The 20,955-nt window shown below is 39.6% G+C and overlaps 1 protein-coding gene and 1 non-coding gene across 4 annotated transcripts in view; one reads left to right on the forward strand and one right to left on the reverse strand.

The window, feature by feature from the left end:
• The window catches only part of CORO1C (coronin 1C), a 148,960-nt gene that overhangs the window by 20,624 nt on the left and 107,381 nt on the right, over window positions 1–20,955 (forward strand). For all 3 annotated transcript variants that reach the window (XM_053588996.1, XM_053588995.1, XM_053588997.1), the window contains exon 2: window positions 14,546–14,745. In XM_053588996.1, coding sequence (XP_053444971.1) covers window positions 14,551–14,745 — 195 coding nt within the window. In that variant the 5' untranslated portion in view covers window positions 14,546–14,550. The remainder of the gene's footprint in view (window positions 1–14,545; window positions 14,746–20,955) is intronic.
• LOC128585186 (U6 spliceosomal RNA) lies at window positions 6,668–6,778 on the reverse strand. The gene has a single exon (XR_008379919.1). It is a non-coding gene; the product is annotated as a U6 spliceosomal RNA (small nuclear RNA).

Consider the following 20,955-nt stretch of genomic DNA (forward strand, 5'->3'; position numbering starts at 1 on the left):
AAGTTCGATCTCTTCTGACCCTATGTGGATACCCTTGATCGCCTTTTCTTCCCTAATTGCAATGGCTAAAACTTCCATTACAATGTTAAAGAGCAATGGAGACAATGGGCAGCCTTGCCTGGTTCCTGATCTAAGTGGAAATGATTTCAATTTAACTCCAGTCAATACGATATTGGCTATGGGTTTGCTGTAGATGGCCTCTATTAGTTTAAGAAATGTCCCTTCTGTACCAATTTTCTTAAGTGTTCTGATCATGAAGGGATGCTGGATATTATCAAAAGCTTTTTCTGCGTCAATTGAGAGAATCATATGGTCTTTATTTTTTAGTTTGTTTATGTGCTGGATTACATTTATAGATTTATGTATATTGAACCAGCCTTGAGACCCTGGGATAAATCCCACTTGGTCATGGTGCATAATTTTTTTGATGTGTTGTTGGATTCTGTTCATTAGGATCTTATTGAGTATTTTAGCATCAATATTCATTAGTGATATTGGTCTATAATTTTCTTTTCTTGTTGGGTCTTTTCCTGGTTTGCTTCGTAGAATGTGTTGGGTAATATTCCTTCTTTTTCTAAATTTTGGAAGAGGTTTAGTAATATAGGTACTAGTTCTTCTTTAAAGGTTTGGTAGAATTCTGATGTAAAGCCATCTGGTCCTGGGCTTTTCTTTTTAGGGAGATTTTGTATAGTTGATGCTATTTCAGAACTTGATATAGGCCTGTTCAACATTTCCACTTCATTCTGGCTAAGACTAGGTAGGTGGCGTACTTCCAGGTATTGGTTGATTTCTTCAGATTTTCATATTTCTGAGAGTAGAGTTTCTTGTAGTATTTGTTAAGGATTTTTTTTTTTTTTTTTGTAGAGACAGAGTTTCACTTTATTTCCCTCGGTAGAGTACTGTGGCGTCACACAGCTCACAGCAACCCCCAACTCCTGGGCTTAGGCGATTCTTCTGCCTCAGCCTCCCGAGTGGCTGGGACTACAGGCGCCCGCCACAACGCCTGGCTATTTTTTCGTTGCAGTTTGGCCGGGGCCGGGTTTGAACCCGCCACCCTCGGTATATGGGGCCGGCGCCCTGCTCATTGAGCCACAGGCGCCGCCCTGTTAAGGAGTTTTTGAATTTCTTAGGGGTCTGTTGTTATTTCATCTTTACCATTTCTGATTGATGAAATTAGGGATTTTACTCTTTTTTTTTTCCTGGTTAGGATGGCCAAAGGTTTATCTATTTTATTGATCTGTTCAAAAAACCAACTTTCAGATTTATTGATCTGTTGTATAATTCTTTTGTTTTCAATTTCATTTAATTCTGCTCTGATTTTGGTTATTTCTTTTCTTCTTCTGGGTTTAGGGTTGGAATGTTCTTCCTTCTCCAGTTGCTTGAGATGTCCCATTAAGTTATTAACTTCCTCTCTTTCCGTTTTCTTGAGGAAGGCTTGCAGTGCTATAAATTTCCCTCTTAGGACTGCCTTTGCAGTATCCCAGAGGTTCTGATAATTCATGTCTTCATTGTTGTTTTGTTCCAAAAATTTGGTGATTTCCTTCTTAATCTTGTCTATAATCCATCTATCCTTAAGCATAAGGTTGTTTAGCTCCCATGTTTTTTGTATGAGTATGCAGATTCCTGTTGTTATTGAGTTCAACTTTTATTCCATGATGGTCTGAGGAGATGCAAGGAATAATTTCTATTTTTTAAATTTTCTGAGGTTAGATTTGTTGCCTAGGATGTGGTCAATTTTGGAGTATGTTTAGTGGGCTGATGAGAAGAATGTGTATTCAGTTTTGTTGGGATGAAATGTTCTGCAGATGTCTGTTAAGTCCAGATGTTGAATGGTTAAGTTTAAATCTAAAATTTCTTTGCTTAGCTTCTTTTTGGAGGATCTATCCAACACTGCTAAAGGGGTGTTAAAATCTTCAACTACTATGGAACTGGAGGAAATCAACTTGCTCATGTCTGGTTGGGTGCATAAATATTAATAATTGAAATCTCATCATATTGAGTATTACCTTTAACAAATATGAAGTGTCCATCCTTATCCTTCCGTATTTTGGTTAGTTTAAAGTCTATTGTGTCTGTGAATAGGATTGCAACGCCTGCTTTTTTCTGCTTTCCATTTGCTTGGAGTATAGATGACCATCCCTTCACCTTGAGTTTATATTTGTCTTTTAATGTAAGATGAGATTCTTGTATGCAGCAGATATCTGGCTTGGGATTTTGTATGCAGTCAGCCAACCTGTGCCTCTTTAGAGGACAATTTAAACCATTCACATTAATTGAGAATATTGATAAGCCTTTCGAGAGTCTGGTGGACATTTTTAATCCTTTTGCAACTGTGGAAGTTGGAATTTGATCAAAATTTTCTGGGTGGGTTTACTTTTGTGGTGGAGGATTATGCTGGTCTTTATGGAGGATAGGTCTAAGAATGTCCTGGAGAGCTGGTTTAGTTATGGCAAATTTCTTCAACATGTGAGTGTCGTTAAAGTATTTAATTTCACCGTCATAAATGAAATTCAGTTTAGCTGGGTACAAGATCCTGGGTTGAAAGTTATTTTGTTTTAGGAGATTAAAAGTCGATGACTATCCTCTTTTACCTTGAAAGGTTTCAGCAGAGAGATCTTCAGTTATTCTAATATTCTTCCCCTTGTAGGCGATGGTTTTCTTTCGTCTGGCTGCTTTCAGAATTTTCTCCTTCATATTAACTTTAGTGAAATTGATTATGATGTGTCTGGGGGATGTCTTATTTGGGTTAAGTCATGCTGGAGTTCTGAAATTGTCTGCTTTCTGAATTTCAGAATCTCTTGGCATGTCTGGAAAGTTCTCCTTCATAATCTCATGGAGAAGAGACTCTGTGCCTTGTGAAGCCACTTTGTCACTTTTGGGGATCCCTATGAAATGAATATTGGTTTTCTTCTAATTATCCCAGAGCTCTCTGAGAGAGTGATCTGTTTTTGCCCTCCATTTCTCTTCCTCTTTGAGAGTTTGGGAGCGTTTGAAAGCTTTGTCTTCAGTGTCAGAAATCCTTTCTTCTGCTTGCTCCATTCTGTTACTGAGGGATTCTACTGTGTTTTTCAGATCTTTGAGGGCTGCAACTTCTTGTCTCAATTTGTCAAAATCTTTGGTCATTTGGTCTTTGAATTCGTTGAATTCTTAAGATATCTTTTGGGTTACTGCTTGGAATTCTAATTCGATCTTATTTGCTATCCACATTCTGAATTTGATTTCTGTGTGACCCACCTGGATCCAGCAACAGGGTGGGTAGTGGTGCACACGGTTCTGGGAGTGCCTAGTGCCCAGTGACTTTGGCACAGAGAGCCCAAGGCTCCAGCAGTCTCTGGAGTCTCGCCTTTCATTCCTGTCTTCACTTGCCACATCACCAACTGTGCACGCGCCGTCCATTTACCTGGAAAGCCCATCACCTCCCACCTTGATTTTTCTATTTTTATTCATGTTTATAAAGTGTAGGCAAAAATGCAATTTTATATTTAAAAATTGAATGAAGTGGTCAAATGGAACCCCCTTAACAGAGGTCTGAGTGTGGCTTTGGCTGATGTGCAGATGCTGAATAGTGGGATATATGATTTGTCATTGAAGAAGTATGAAAGTTTATGGGGTGAAAAGTTGAACTTCCCTGTACTTTGTGGTTGGAGGTTGTTGTGTTTCTTTCAGAAGTTCTTTATCTTTGGACATGTCACATGATGTCTCTGGGCTGAAAAATGAAGGGCCTGGAATTGACGTGCTTTGGAACACTCTCCACTCAAGGCTTCTGTGAGCTTAGATGCTTCTTGGTATATCTTATTTGCATTTTCTTGTCTCTTGCTTCTAGAAATATTTAAAAACTAAATGGTATTGGATTATTCAATTGAAACAAAATGCATTTTATTGGTATGCCTCATTCTTAGCATTTTACCTATTACCTGGATCCACAACAGCATGGAACTACTTTATAAGGCTACAATGAGTATGAACTTTTTCCTTTTATTCTTACCATTCTTGCTGTCATGATAAATTGAGTCAGCATCAAGGCAGTTCCACATTTAGTCATCTTAAGTGGTCAGCAATTTTTCTAGAAAAAAGATTTTTTTCAACAAGTCCACGTCAGCAGGGGAGTACAAATCTCTTTCCGCCATATTTGCTGTGAATGAGGGAGGTCTGCCATATGTCTGACTTTTTGCAGTGCTTTACAGCAAATGTTGCATGTGGTCTTTTTTCTTCCTTTTTTAAAAAAAGAGCTTCTGTTAAAGTAGGTAAATAAGGCATGTTTTTTTCTTAGAATGTCTCATGTATGACTCTTTTCAAGAGTTGGATGCAGTTATGAATACTCTTAGAGTGCCATTAGTGGATTTTGTTTAAGAAAATTTGAAGCAGCCAGGTGCGGTGGCTCATGCCTGTAATCCCAGCACTCTGGGAGGCCAAGGTGGGCAGATCACCTGAGCTTGAGACCAGCCTGAGCTAGAGTGATACCCCATCTCTAAAAATAGCCAGGCGTTGTGGCAGGCTTCTATAGTCCCAGCTACTTGGGAGACGAGGCAAGAGAATCCCTTGAGCCCAAGAGTTTGAGGGTGCTGTGAGCTGTGACACCACAGTACTCTACCAAGGGTGACAAAGTGAGACTCTGTCTCAAAAAAAAGAAAAAAATTTTTTTTTTTAAAAAGCTTCAGTCATCTCATATCCAGAAAGGATAAATGTTGAGTTTTTGTATTTAATCAGAGTACCCCCTATTTTGCTTTGGGTGTCTGCTCTCTCCTGAATGTGTATTCTGTGTAGGCTTACATATTATTACATTTCCAGCTTCTTAAAAGGAATTTTTAACTGTTGGCGTTGCTATTTAAATAACTGAGTTTAGGACATTTGTCTTCTCATCTGCTATCCTACTTGCCTTTTTCAATTAAATAACATATCTCATCTCTTACACATTGAAGAATGCCTGCCATAAGAGCAGCAACTTAGAGAGAATGTGTCACAGGACATTTTGGAGTCTTCCTGTGGTTGCTGCAGGCTGAGGGAACATTTTCGGGCTACTGAGCACTAGAGTAATTGATGCTCCGGAATGGTCTCAGCAAATGGGCCAAGCAGGATTTTGCTGCTAGTGGGGGTTTTCCTGTAATGTGTTCCCACCAGGATGCGTTTCCTTTCATATGAACTGTAGAAGTCCATCTGCTGGAATCTTTAAACAGATAACTTCTCAAATAAACAGGAAAATGTCAAAGTTGTGGCCATTTTTTATGAGATAGATGGAAATAGAGAAGAATAGAGAAAATGTAGTAACATTTACTCAGGTGTTTTGAGTGTATTTTATTTGGTGCTATTACAATATAAATACCCTGTCTTGTCTAAATTTTTTCCTCCTAACACCCAGCATGTTTCTTATGTGGCCTATGAAATAATTTTTTTCTATATAGCTTAATATGTAGTAGTACCATAAGAAGCATGCTTTTTTTTTACACTGTCCTAGAGGTTGAGGATTATCTACTGACTGTAAAATGGAAATTTTATTGTAAGAATGCCCACTTTCCTTTGACACATCAAGTGAGTCCTTATACTATAGAGGTAAACCTTATTCTTATTCTTCTTGTTCTTGGTTAAGACATTTACCCAATGTATAAAGAAACTTTAATTGTTTTTGTTTCCTAGGTGTTAAGTATTATGAATTTTAGTTATCAGCTTTTAGATTTTCTTTATTTAAATCTAAAAAGAAGAGTATGTTATCTGCTTATTTAACATTTATCATGATGATTTCTGGATAGGCAAGACCTATCCCTTAATCCTCCTGTTTTGGCTTTAGTATCACTTGGAAACTTAGGCAGGGAGACAACTGTCCATATTTCTAAAATAGAGGTTTTAACCAACCCCAAGGGAGAGCCTATCTCATAGTTGAGTCTATGCTTTTAGTGTTTTCTCACATTTTCTTAAAAGGTATTTATCACTTTTTATTACAATAAAAACCATTCTAGAAATGAAAACCATGCTAGAATGGTGCTAATCTTATTGGAAATAGGGGTAGAGTGATATATTTTATCTTATCTTAGAAGGCCTAATTCCTATATTTTGTGGAAATTAAAAAACACATTGAATTGTCTCCCATCTACAGTCAATTTATGTTGAAATTTATGAACGTTTCTTTGTTTTGCTGAATGAATGACTTAACTGCTGTATCACCTCCCTCTTTGTTACTGAGGTGATCTTAGGAAAGATTCCTTAGCAAAGGAATGGTGCTAAACAGTTTTAAGAATTTGTGCTTGAAAGATCCAATGAACAAGGAACTTTTTTAATGTTTCTGTTCTCTGACAAGACATTTAAAATTATACCTAATATTTCCTTGCACTTTGTGCCCTTTTTTTTTTTTTTTTTTTGAGACAGATTCTCACTTTGTTGCTCTTTGTAGAGTGCGGTGGCGTCACAGCTCACAGCAACCTCAAACTCTTGGGCTTAAGTGATTCTCTTGCCTCAACCTCCCAAGTAGCTGGGACTACAGGTGCCCACCACAACACCCGGCCTTTTTTTTTTTAAGAGTTGGGGTCTCACTCTGGCTGGTCTCAAACTCGTGAGCTCAGGCAATCCACATACCTTGGCCTCCCAAGTGCTGGGAGTACTGGCATGAGCCATTGGGCCTGCCCAGCCCACTTTGTGCCTATTGTATTCATGCAGGACTTTTTCTATTTACTCTTTTTTTAAAATGGAACACTTCACACATTTGTGTGTCATCCTTGTACTGGGGCCATGCTAAATCTTCAACTGTATCATTCCATTTTTTAAGTATATGTGTTGCTGAAGTGAATACCATTTACTCTTTTTGAGAATTAGATCTCTTTTTAAAGTGCTTTAGTTTGGAGGAAACTTCATTTGTAAAAATTTTTTATTATTTTTTGGAGATAGCATCTCACTCTGTCATTTGGGCTAGCGTACTGTGGTGTCATCATACCTTAAACTTCTGGGCCCAAGTAATTTTTCTATTTTTTGTAGAGGTGGGAGTTTTGCTATGTTGTTCTGGTCTTAAGTGATCTTCCGACCTCAGCCTCCCAAAGTGCTGGGTAAGGGGACACTTGAGTTATCTAACATGTGGTTTGATCAGTTTGAGACAAGATATCTAATAAAATAACTTCTAAGTTTGATGATATGATGTCTTAATTTGGAAATTTGTAGCTGAACAGTGTTTGAATTGGTGAAACACTAATTCCATTTGACAGTGCAGGCAGTTCTCTTAAGGAGAAGGTTTTGTGTTTGGGATAGTTCCCATTTTTTCCTTTGCTTGAACAGAAATTAAGTGTAGAAGTAACCATGCTGAGGTAGGAGAATATACAATTTTTATAGAGGGTCCTTGATAACTGATGCTAGTTCTTTTATATGAAAATCGTACTCTTGGCCCATAATTGATTTGGGTTTTCCCCCTGGGTAGGGAAACCTATCAGTGGGGTCTTAAATAATGATTGCTAACATTTATTAGCTGATATGTGCTGTGTTTCAAATTCTGTGCTAAGCACTTTACATATTTTTTTAAAAACATTTTTGAGCTATAATTCATACATCATACAATTCACTCATTTAAAGTGTACGATTCAGTGATTTTTTTATTTTGTTAACAAATATGTATAACCGTATTTTAGAACATTTTTATTACCTCAAGAAGAAACATTGTACCCCTCAGCTTTAGATTTCACCCTCCATCCCCTCTATTTCCCTCTTACCCCCTAGCTCTAAGCAAACACTAATCTACAGATTTGCCAGTTCTGGACTTTGGTATAAATGGAATCGTAATATGTAGATTTTAGTGACTCCTTTATTTCACTTATAATGTTTTCAAGATTCATCCAAGTTGTAGTATGTACTGTATATGAATATCACATTTTCTTTATCCACCATATGCAACGGGTAGCCAGCATTTGGTTGCTTCTATCCTTTGGTTATTATGAATGATGCTGCCATGAACAAGTTCGTACCTGTTCTCAGTGCCTTTGGTTACACACCTGGGGGTGGAATTACTGGGTCGCATGTTAATTTTTGTTTAATTGTTTGAGGACCTGCCAGGCTTTTTTTCCAAGTTAGTTGCATCACTTTATATTCCCACCAGCAGAGTATGAGAGTTCCCTTTTCTCTACATTCTCATCAACCTTTGTTATTCTCTTAACTTTTTGATTTTAGCCAACCTAGTGGGTATGAAGTAATCTCTCATTGTGGTTTTGATTTTCATTTCCCCAGTGGCTAATGATGGCCAGTGTCTTTTCATGTGCTTCTTGGATATTTATATATATTTGGAAAAATGTCTGTTAAAGTCTTTTGATCCATTTTAAAAAAGAGAGAGAGAGAGAGATGGGGTCTTGCTGTGTTGCTTGAACTCCTGCCCTCAAGTGATCTTCCTGCCTCAGCCTCCCAAGTACCAGAGATAACAGGCATGAGCCACTGAGCCCAGCTTCTCTTTGATCCATCTTTGAATTGGATTATTTGCCTTTTTATTATAGAGTTGTAGGAGTTCTTTTGTGTATTCTAACTACATACAAGTGCCTTGTCAGATATGGGATGTACAATTTTTTTCTCCCATTCTGTGGGTTGTCTTTTCACTTTCTTCATAGTGTCCTTTGAAGCAAAAAATTTAAATTTTGATAGAATCCTGTTTATCTACTTTTTTGTTATTTGTGCTTTGGTGTCATGAATAAGAGTTCTTTGCCAAATCCAAATAGAGATTTCCTCCCATGTTTTTGTCTAAGAGTATTCTAGTTTTAGCACTTATACCTAGGTCTTTGTTCTATTTTGTGTTATTTTCCATGGTATGAAATAAGGGTCTAACTTTATTCTTTTGCTTGGTGCTGTCCAGTTGTGCCAGCATCATTTGTAGAAAAAACTGTTGAAAATTAGTTGATTGAAGATGTATGAATTTACTTTTGGACTTTAATTCTGTTCCATTAATTCATCTCTCTGTTCATCCCTGTTCCAGTACCACTGTCTTGATTACTGTTGTTTTGTAATAAATTTTGAAATTGGGAAATGTTAGTCGACCTAATTTTGTTCTTTTTCAAGGTTATTTGGCTATTTACGGATTCTTGTAATTCTATGTAAATTTTAGAATCAATTCATCAATTTCTACAAAGAACTCATCTGGAATGTGATAGGGATTGCATTGAGCTGTATCGGTTTGGAGAATATTGCGATCTTAATGGTAAGCCTTCTGATTTATGACCATCGGATGTCTTTCCATTGTGTCATCTTTAATTTTTTTCAACATCATTTTGTAGTTTTCAGGATACAAGTCTTATACCTCCTTAATTAGGTTTTATTCCTATTAGTTTATTCTTTTTGATGTTATTGTGAGTGATTATTTTCTTAATTTCACTTTTCAATTGTTATGAGTGTATAGAGATATACTTGATTTTTGCATAATTGATCTTATATCCTTAACCTTGTTGAACTTAGTAGTTCTAATAGGTCTTCTACTGGATTCCTTAGAATTTTCTATACATAAGATCAGGTCATCTATGTACAGAGATAGCTTTACTTCTTCCTTTTTAATCTGAAAGTGTTTTATTCCTTTTTCTTGCCTACTTGCTCTGGCTAGAACCTGTATTACAACCTTGAATACAAGTGGCAAGGGCGGATATCCTTGTCTTATTTCTGATCTTAGGGAGAAAACTCCATTAAATATTGTGTCAGCTATAGTATTTTCTTTTTCTTTTCTTTTCTTTCTTTCTTTTTTTTTTTTTTTTTGAGACAGACTCTCAAGCTTTTGCCCTGGGTAGAATGCCGTGGTGTCACAGCTCACAGCAACCTCCAACTCTTGGGCTTAAGCGATTCTCTTGCCTCAGCTTCCCAAGTAGCTAGGACTACAGGTGCCTGCCACAACTCCTGGCTATTTTTTTTCTTTTTTTTTGGTTGTAGTTGTCATCATTATTGTTTGGCGGGCCTGGGCTGGATTCGAACCCGCCAGCTCTGGTATATGTGGCTGAAGCTCTAGCCGCTTGAGCTACAGGTGCCGAGCCAAGCTATAGTATTTTCTTTCTTTCTTTCTTCTTTTTTTTTTTTTAAGAGACAGAATCTCACTTTATTGCCCTCAGTAGAGTGCTGTGGTGTCACAGCTCACAACAACCTCAAACTCCTGGGCTTAGGTGATTCTCTTGCCTCAGCCTCCCAAGTAGCTGGGACTACAGGCACCTGCCACAATGCCTGGCTATTTTTTGTTGCAGTTTGGCTGGGGCTGGGTTTGAACCTGCCACCCTTGGTATATGAGGTCGGTGCCCTATCCACTGACCCACAGGTGCCACCCCCAAGCTGTAGTATTTTCATAGATACCCTTTATTAGGTGGAAGTTCCCTTCTATTCCTAGTTTGTTGAGTGTTGTATTAGATGTTAGGTTTTAGATTTTGTCAGATGTATTTTCTGTGACTGAGATGATTGTGTGATTTTTTTTTTTCTGTTGATGTAATGTGTTACATTAATTGAGTTTTAGATGTTGAACCAACATTGCATTCCTGGGAGTAAGTCCCACTTGATCTTGGGCATAATTCTCTTTCTATATTGCTGGATTTGGTTTGTTAGTATTTTGTTAAGGATTTTTGCATCTTTATTCATAAAGATAATAGTCTGTAGTTTTCTTCTGATGTCTTTTGTTTTGTCTATGGTTTTGGTATACTGTCCTTATAGAATTAGTTTGCAAGTGTTCTTTCCTTTAAATGTTTGATTGACTTCAGCAGTGAAACCTTCTGGAACTGGGCTTTCTCAGATTTTGTTTTAAATTCTTTTTATAGGTATCATTCTTTTTATTCTATAGATCAGCAAACAGAGGCTCAAGGGAGGTTAAAGAATTCGCTAGTAAGTGGCAGAGCTAGGATTTGAATCCAGGTTATTTTATATCAATAAGATGACAACACTAGGTGACATTGATGGAGTGATAAGTTTTGTGTGTCTAACCATACAAGGTGCTGTAACATAGTGATCTCCTGTCACCATCCCATCATCAAGTTGCTCATTCAGAAATCATTTCAACTTTATATGTGTTTGCTCAGTTTCAGATAGAGAATCTGACACTTCTGGGGATTCAGTGACTTGCCTCACTGAATCATGGCCAGGAAGTAAATGGTACAGCTGTGCTTCTCACTCAGAAGGCTGTCTGACTCTGGAGCTTGCTCTCTTAATTGCTATTCTCCATTGTGTGCCAGAGGGGCTGAGGCATTCTGTGCAGCAAAAGCAGCTGTGCCACATGTGCATAGCTGAACTTAGATCGAATTTGACCTTGGAAGTGAATGGGCTTGCACTGCCCTTCAAGCTCCACTTTGACAGCCTGACTCAGCACAGCACTGTGAAAAGCACTGGCTTTTCTCACTCCCTCTGCTTTATAGATAATTCTCTACTCCGTGATTGTAGCAAAAGAACTTCTAATATCATTCTGCTCAGAACTTCTAATATCATTCTGCAGCTAGGATGAAAATTAGTTGTCACTGCATAATATAGAAATGTCTTTTTAAGGTATTTTAGTATGTAAATTGGCCAGCAGATTTGTATAGTGTCTTTCTATGAAGACAGTTTAAGCACTTTACATATATTAATCTGTATTGTTGTGAGGTTAGGTGATATTTAGCCCATTTGAGTGAGGAGGAAAAATTGTTAGAGGCCTTCCTCAAATTAGAGGCCTTTAAAAGTGAGTCTCTAAAAGCTAACCTGATGTCTACATGGAAGGAAGGACACGTTGAGTGGTGGACCTCCCCTGGGGCAATAAGATCTGACCTCCTGCAGGTGGGGTGGGTGGTATCTTGGGAGCCAGGGGGAACAAGGGGCTGTTTCTTGTCATACCTGTGCTCTTGTTCTGTTGTCATCCTGTTCAGAGAGGCCTGGGGTCTGGCCTCTTCTGGCTTCTCCTGGGGATGGGACAGACCAGTCCCGGGTTGTGCAGCCCTGGAGGGGGAGGGGACCTAGGTGTCCAGCTGCTCCTAATTTAGGCTTTCAGCCCCTCTCCCACATCCCTGTCTGTAGAGATATACTATTTCTCCTCTGAGTGTACTGGAGATTCACAGTGTGCATTTGGCATTCTTCTGGTGAGTTCTCCTGTGACACTTACACTGTAGCTGGTTAAACATGCACGACAGCTTTCCATCATTCAAGACTTTGCTATCACAGTTGCCTTCTTGTAGGGTGCTCTCCAGTTTTCTTGTCCTTTGGTGTTTACATCTGCTTTTACTCCTTTGCTGTCGTTAGGATTTTAGGAAAGAGTAGAGATAAATGCCATTTGTGTTTCTTTTATAAATTACTTCTTCACTTCTTTGCCTAATCTTCTATTGGGTTTTAACTGTATGAACTTGTAAGAACTTTTTTATATACGAAGGAGATTAACTCTTTGACAAGAGAGTTTTCAAGGTACAGTGTGTTTTTTTTTTTCTATGTTAATTTTTGATACACTTGCTGGAAGATGCTGATGAGGATTCCAGCATTTGTAACTTGTGCACAGGGTTGTGTGGGGATGTGGATCCTGAGATCTGCTGGCTGAACATCAGCTTTTGTAAGGATGTGCTTTCCTTTTGGTTTTCACCAGCTTATGGAAGCTGTCTTCTCTAACTCATACTTGAGAGGTAGTCATACTGTTTCACAAATGGAGGAGCCTAGCCAAGCATAAAAGTAAAGCATATCGTTTGCCATTTCCTCCATCAAGTACTCAGAATGGACGGTTCTAGTCGTCAGCTGGAAAGGTCTGGCAACAGCTGTGCTGAGGAACATGGTTGCTCAAATGCTTGCTAAGGGTCTTTTGCCTCAGCCCAGCCACATACCCCAGCATTGGAGAGAGACCACTTTTGCACATGTCTTGAAAGGGTAGGAGGCTCTGGCAAAAATAAATTCTTGCTCTGCAGTTAACAGTGGGCTCAGGGCCATGAGGAAGGGAATTTAGAGGAAAGGAATTAGCAACAGCCTACTGTGTGTCCCATCTGGCACCAGTGGACAGGTGTTAGCTCTCCTCTGTAGGTGGGGTCTGGTGTTTTAGTTGAGTTGTCAAGGTTGAACCATATTCCTTTTCCTCTTAGGTTTATCCAGGCTTCTTTCTGTCCTAACCAATATGAACAGATTCTCCTGCTATAGCAGGTAGGAAAATGACATTGGGTGTGATCTAGGGAGTCTTATTAGGCAGGCAGGGCCTGGAGATCCCAAAGCACAATGCTTTTCGTGTCTATTAAACAATTTAATGGGATTTAGAGTCTGAAATGACAAATAAGAGAGCCTAGGAACCCAGCTCTGTGTCCTCTCCCCTTAGGTTTCCTAGTTCACTAGAGAAGTGAATGTGGTAAATGACAAACTCTGACTAAAAACCCATCCTGACTTCACTTCCCCTCCAGAAGAGCCCCTGCATTTTTCTTTTCCTTTGTCTCAGCTGCTGCCACTGCTGCCAGATCATTCTGGACCTTTCCTGGGCTTAGTTTATTATCTTTCAGGCTTCCTAGCCTAGTGACCTGGCTTTGAGCTTCCTGTCTAATCCGTTCAGTGTGCCACTGCCAGACTTATTGTCCTCTTAAACTCACTTTGATCACATTGCTTTCCATTTAAATACTGCTCCTCTGTCCCAAGACCTGGCTCTTGATCCATTGGCTATCTCAGGCTGATTTTTCCTATTTTTCACTTTGTAGCCCTGAGCACTAGGCAGTTGGTCCTGGGGGTGTTCCGATTATTATGCCTGTGTTAGGAGGCTTTTAGAAGGTTCTTGGAGACAAAGGTGATTGCTGTTATCTCTTGAATCCCCCCACTCCTCCCCACTCACATAGTTGGTCTTGTGGAAACGCTCTGGGGAATAGGCACAGTTCTCAGACATAGTGCTGATGTCTGGGGAAAATGTTTAAAAACTGAAAAATTATCTTGGCAGGCTCAGGACAAAGCCACAGGATCATAACTTGTTTTTGGGCATTCATCAGCATCACATCTACCAGAGTTTTGGAGTTTTCTTTTTTTTTTTTAAGAGTTGTGAGGATTATTTTTTATTTTATTTATTTATATATTTTTAGTGACAGTTTCATTTTATTGCCCTCAGTAGAGTGCTGTAGCGTCACAGCTCACAGCAATCTCCAACTCCTGGACTTAGGCGATTCTCTTGCCTCAGCCTCCTGAGTAGCTGGGACTACAGGCACCTGCCACAACGCCCGGCTGTTTTTCTTTTGTTGCAGTTTGGCTGAGGCTGAGGTCCAACCCACCACCCTCCGTATATGGGGCCGGTGCCCTACCCACTGAGCCACAGGCGCCACCTACTTTCCATAAAAGAGGTCTGTCAGTTCCCACCCAACCCTGAAAGGCTAATTTTCTTTCATTCTTTGCCTTACTCTTTCTGTTGAAATTAAAACTCATGAGTTGGGTTTCTGGATGTTGAATTAGGAATTTTTTATTTCTTCATAATTCTTTCCCTGACGCATTTTGCAGTTTCTGGGTATGTGCTGCTAAGGGAAATTTGGATTTGCAATTTGGCTACTTTTTTGAGGAGAGTGGACAAAATGCCATATCATTCTGTTTTTCCTACTTTGAGCTTTCTATTTGTAAAAGTAAACCTTTCAATTCAGTGCGTGATTCTAACATAATTCTCACTCTCCCTCTGCAGACACCATGAGGCGAGTGGTACGACAGAGCAAATTTCGGCATGTATTTGGACAAGCGGTGAAAAATGACCAGTGCTATGATGACATCCGGGTTTCTCGTGTGACTTGGGATAGTTCTTTCTGTGCTGTCAATCCCAGGTTTGTTGCCATAATCATAGAAGCGAGTGGGGGAGGAGCGTTTCTTGTGCTCCCTCTGCATAAGGTAAGAAACCTGACCTTCCATTCTGTTAGACACCCTCTGGTAGTCTGTATTTTCTGCTATAGATGGACAGTTCACTAAGAGTTGTGTGTTTATGGAGACTATTAGACTCTTGATGTAATTGAGGTTAAGTTCCACATGCCTTACTAACCACATCAGTTTTTCTCTAACAGAATCATTAAACAGAATGGTGACCTCTGTTCTGGGTGTGCCTTCTATAGATGAAAAAAGTTATTATATTATTACATGAGCATGAGCAGGCATAGGAATTTTATGATTTGGGTCTTAATCATCTACTTTTCACAGAAATTTTTCTTTCAGAGTACAGTTTTAAAAATATTGATGTTTTTGCTACAAAGTAAAGTTTTAAAAGCAGTTATATTATTAAATGGGCAGAAATTTATAAGACAATTTCCTCTTTTTTTTGTGAAGTCATGAGGATTGAGTCTTTTTGGCTTTATGAATAGTTATTTGAATGAGGGCTCAAGAAAATGTTTCAAAACAACACGGATTTTAATTCTGAACAGTAATAAGTTTCAGCATAGGACTTAAGCAGTGTTAATAAGTAGTAGAAAATAGTCTTTACTGAGGTGGATCTGTATTTCTTACTGGGCTTCGAAGTCCTTTCTTCTTCCTCCTTTGTCCTCCAGAGAGCCCACCCCAACATAGGAAATCAAATAGGCATTTTGTGCATTTGCTGACTGATCGTGAACACTGCAGATCAAAATCTGCACTTAACTTTCTGAGCAAATCCCAGAGTTGCAAATAATGAAGGGGAATAAAACCTATGAAGATGGCCTAGAAGCGGTTGTTTTCTGTTGGCTTTTAGGACTAAGGACACTGATTTGGGTGAGTCCTGAACTCCAGGGTTGGTGCTGGTACAGATGTAGATGTGAGTCTCATTACAATTGTGTTCGCTCAGCTGAAGACAGTGGGCGAGGGGTGGCTGCTCCCTGCTTTGAGCTGTGCACATTAGGAGTACCTCTCGTCATAAGGGACTATGGGATCCTGAAAGTGTTTACAATGAAGAGAATTTGTGTCAAAGTAGTGTTTCCATAGGGCATTGGCCCCATATGCCGGAGGTGGTGAGTTCAAACCCAGCCCCGGCCAAAAACTGCAAAAAAAGAAAAAAAAAAAAAAGGTAGTGTTTCTCATTGTATTTTGAAGTTTTTACCTTGGGAAAACTTCCATCTCTTGCATTTTTCTCTTAGAGATGCTGACAACTAATTTGTTTTATTTTAATATCTGATTTTTACATTAGTGGCTAGATTGATGTGGTATTGGTATTACACAAAAGAACCACATCTCACTACAGAAGTAGGGAGATGGATTCCTTTGGGGAGGGAACAAATTTGATATGTGTTTTCAAATGGACCTTCTCTCTTATTTGCAAAGGTGGTTCTTTTCCTTAAGTTGTAAATTTATTTTCTATTTGCATACTTTTATTTCTGTGGAGAAATTTCTGTTGAATGGTAAATAAGTGCACTATGCGATTATTTTGAAATAAACAAACAAGGCTTCCTCCAAACGTGATAATTTTTAAAGCAACTTATTCTACCCTAATTTTTTTTTTTTTGAGACAGAGTCTCACTCTGTTGCCCTGGGTAGAGTGCTGTGGTGTTATAGCAACCTCAAACGTCTGGGTTTGAGTGATTCTTTTGCCTCAGCCTCCTGAGTAGCTGGGACTACAGGTGCCTGCCACAATGCCTGGCTGGTCTTTTAGAGACGAGGTCTCACTTTTGCTTAGGTTGGTCTTGAATTCTTGAGCTCAAGAAGTTCACCAGCCTCAGCCTCCTGGAGTGCTATCTATCCTAATTTTTGTAAGGATAGTGAAAGAGCAAAATACAAAACCACTTAATGCCAGTGGCATTTGGTTTCCACAACTTCTTATTTTATTTGGAAACTTGACTTTTTACTGGTGGGTTTTATGGCAGCCATCTGAGAAGACAGCCACAGATTGTCAACCCAGATCAGACACTAGAGCGCCATGATCTGTTTTGGACTTATTTTTTATTTCCCTTTTTATAGACTGAGGAATAAATTTAAGACTTTTTTTTTCTTCAACGAAATGGAACAAGCTAATTAAGAAGCCCAAAATAAACTTTTGAATGGCTAATCTTTCACTAATTTAGATAGTTCCCTTCAACTTCCATATCCACAGAAGGGGCTGTGAGTCCATCATTGCTTTTGTAAACCATGGGGAACTTCTGAGTTTCACCTATACCATTTAAGGGAGACTTCTATTTATTTCCTAATGTAACTGGGTTTATGATTTGGTTTTCACATGCTGTAAATGGCCTGCGCTTAAAACATGTTTTAGTATTTTATTCTTTAACTAGTCTTATAAGAATTAGGGTAGAATAAGTTGCTTTAAAAATTATTATGTTTGGATGAAGTATTGGTGTTCAGAGGAGTTGTGAGGATCTTTCTTTCCAAGCTGTAACACTGTCTGTGTGGCTCTAAAACATTAGTTTTAGAGATGGTGACATTGGTATAAACTAAGCTCTGTGATAGTCATTGGAAATGTCAATACTTGGGGTGCAATAATTGGTAGGTTCCTATGCACTATGTGAAATTCTTAGGTATTCAAGTGTCTTTAGCTTTGAATGTCAGTATGGGTAGAGGAAAGAACACAGGTCTGGGAACCGAGGAGCTACGAGTTCAGTCCTGTTTGTTCACTGATTTTAAGAGGGACATGGTTGTTTTACTCTGTCCTGCTCTTCTGTTTCTCTCTCTGAGGGGCTATCTATTAAAGTGATTTTCTGCCTTGGTAATTCTAGATGATCTCAGAAGTGTTTCTCTTCTTCTGTGATTCCTATTATGAAGCAATTTCTTTCTTTCTTTTTTTTTTTTTTCTCGTTTGAGACAGGGTCTTACTATGTCACCCTTGGTAGAGTGCCGTGGCATCACTGCTCACAGCAATCTCAAACTCTTGGGCTTAAGCAATTCTCCTGCCTCAGCCTCCCAAGTGGATGGGAGTATAAGCACCTGCCACAACACCCAGCTATTTTTGGTTGCAGTTGTCATTGTTGTTTAGCAGGCCCAGGTTGGGCTCGAACCTGCCAGCTTCAGCGTATATGGCTGGTGCCCTACTCAATGAGCTATGGGCAACAAGCCTATGAAGCGATTTCTTTTTTTTTTTTTTTTGGTAGAGACAGAGTCTCACTTTATCACCCTCGGTAGAGTGCCGTGGCATCACACAGCTCACAGCAACCTCCAACTCCTGGGCTTAAGCGATTCTCTTGCCTCAGCCTCCCGTGTAGCTGGGACTACAGGCGCCCACCACAACGCCCAGCTATTTTTTGGTTTGCAGTTCAGCCTGGGCCGGGTTTGAACCAGCCACCCTCGGTATACGGGGCCGGCGCCCTACCGACTGAGCCACAGGCGCCACCCCCTATGAAGCGATTTCTAATGCAGCTGGTTTGGTATTCAAAATTCAGCAAAGAAAACACTGGGTTTTTGTTTGTTTGTTTGTTTGAGACAGTCTCATTATGTCACCCTAGGTAGAGTACTGTGGCGTCTCAGCTCACAGCAACCTCAAACCTAGGGCTCAAGCCATTCTCTTCCCTCAGCCTCTCAAGTAGCTGGGACTACAGGCGCCAGCCACAATGCCTGGATATTTTTGTTGTTGGTGTTGCCCTTGTTGTTTAGCAAGCCGAGGCTGGGTTCCAATCTGCCAGCCCTGGTGTATGTGGCCGGTGCCCTAACCAGTGAGTTAGAGGCACTGAGCCCAAAGAAAACAGTTGTTCTATTCTTTCCCTTAGTCCACTGTAGAACTTTGGAAAGTAGATTACATGCCTTTTTACTTATAGCTACTTTTCCACCAAGTCCCAAGGCTGCGCCCAGCAAAGAAGAGGTGATCTTGTGGTTTCTCAGGCAGTTGTGTGCCTGGGGAGCTCTTGGAAAGATGTACTATGGTAGCAGGGTCTAGTCTATGAGCTCTGGAGTGTCAAGTGACCTCCCCCTTTCTTTTCTTCCTAGGTCACTGTCTCTGCCTAAGTTGCTAGCTGGTTACTGGGGCATCCGTAGCAGTTAGAAAACAGAACCTTCTGCCATATTGTCAGGAGACCAACACTTCTAACTCCTTTATGGATATCTACCTTATAATTTTGGTATAATCATGAATATTTGAATAAATATTATAAGTTTTACATTTTCACAGTTGGTATTTAATTGTTTGTATAAGTAGTCTTCACATTGGTTAGTTGCTTTAATCTTTTGCCAGCTAAGTGCCTGCTATGTGCCAGCATCTCTGCCCTTCAGGAGCACTTGCTTCTTGTGTGCGTTATGGTCAGTTTTCTTAATCTCCCCCAGAAAGCATCTGAGCAGATTACTGGTACTGATGTATTTGTCTCCTCTTTATATGTGCAGCCTTGAAGAAAAAATATGATGGGAGGGGGGAACTCCAAGTACATAGTGAACCCATTAATACTAATAACAGAGCTCTGCCTTGGAAAAGAGTCCTATAACTTCAGTGTCTTGTCAGCTCTAAAAGAAAAAAAGAAATCAACCAAATTCCCAGAAGTAATATGAAGTTATGCTTTAAATCAAGAAAGCAAGAAATTAATATTGTAGGCATTTTTATGCCAACCCCAGTATGTTTTGGTAGCCTTCTGGAGTTATTCTAAACACAAACCTTAAGAGATGGGCATGGTTTTTAATAACTATCTTTGGGGCTTCTAAGAATATTTCTCCTTCTTTGTTTCTGGTTATAGACTGGCAAGTTGGTTTTGTGGGGCTCTGTGCATATTAATAGTGAATATGTGCACATACGTATCTTAAGGTAAATTGTAACCCTTTCAGAAAGGCTCCCATTGGCAAACATGGCTTTTCCATGAATTTATCTTGAAAGCTGGTTAGTGTAAGCAGCAAATAGCATTTATTATTGCAACCTCATGGGGTTTGTGGTTAGATTCTGGGAGAATATAAAATAAGTTAGACATCTTTTGTTTTCTGTCTTCTGAAAATCTAAAGTGGAAAAACTAATAGGAAAAAATGTGTTAAAATTAAAATGTGCACATATTATACAAGTACACACACACAGCAAGAAAGACACTTACGAATGTACATATAAACATATGGTTTATGAGGTTTGTTAGAAAAGTTTTATTACAGAAAGTGGTATTTTAAGAGGTCAGTGTTGAAAGAATATGGGAAGTCCTCCATCCCGAGGTGGGGTGATTTAGATCCATGGTTCCTAATCTCTTTTGTAATGCTTCCATCAAGCTGTGGCTTGCCACTCTGCTATGACTCTTCAAGGTGTGGCTTAGTACATTTTCTTTTTTTTTAGTCTTTCAGAGGATGAATAGTAAGTAGCAGTCTTACTGAGCATAAGTTGGCTTTGTGGTTTTGGCTGTGAGGGATACTTTTTTTTCTCTTGCCACAACTGCACAAACTGCCTTGTTGCAAGAACACACAGGTTTTCAGCCCTCTGTGTAATCTACCACCTTGGCATGAATAACCCTTTCCTTTGTGGAGTAGCCACACTCCTGATGTAGGACTGAGGCATTCCCTCCCTATCATGAGCCCTGGAGGCTTATAAAGACATACTAGTGTTTCTGTTTAGGTACACACACAGAGACACACAGACACTCTCTCTCTCTTCACAGGGAACCTGTAAATGCTGCCTTAAATAAGAGTGTGTGGGGGGAATTGGTTAGAATTATATGCTCTCGCTCCTTTGACGTTGACTTGAATGGAGGATGCAAACTGGATGGCCCTGGTCTTCCTAATTGCATTCTCCTTTCCTCCCTTGAGTATTCCTCCTGTGAAGGAACTTCGCTGTTTTGGGATGATGGCTAATTCCGTCCTTGTAGTAACTTGCCTAGTGAGATGGGTTACTCTTTCTTCCTTTCTCCTTCTAGCTCCTTTGCTCGTAGCTTTGCTCTTACTTCTTATACTCAGTTTTCTTTCTCCTATTCATTTTAGGAACTGTGTGTGAGAGTAGTTGGGATCTTGCTTTGTTTATGTCTATGAACTATCTTTTCTTTTTTTTTTTTTTTTTGTAGAGACAGAGTCTCACTGTACCGCCCTCGGGTAGAGTGCCATGGCGTCACACGGCTCACAGCAACCTCTAACTCTTGGGCTTACGCGATTCTCTTGCCTCAGCCTCCCGAGCAGCTGGGACTACAGGCGCCCGCCACAACGCCCGGCTATTTTTTTTTTTGTTGCAGTTTGGCCAGGGCTGGGTTTGAACCCGCCACCCTCGGCATA

The sequence above is a fragment of the Nycticebus coucang genome, chromosome 4 (assembly GCF_027406575.1).
Source record: "Nycticebus coucang isolate mNycCou1 chromosome 4, mNycCou1.pri, whole genome shotgun sequence".
NCBI classification, from domain to species: Eukaryota; Metazoa; Chordata; class Mammalia; order Primates; family Lorisidae; genus Nycticebus; species Nycticebus coucang.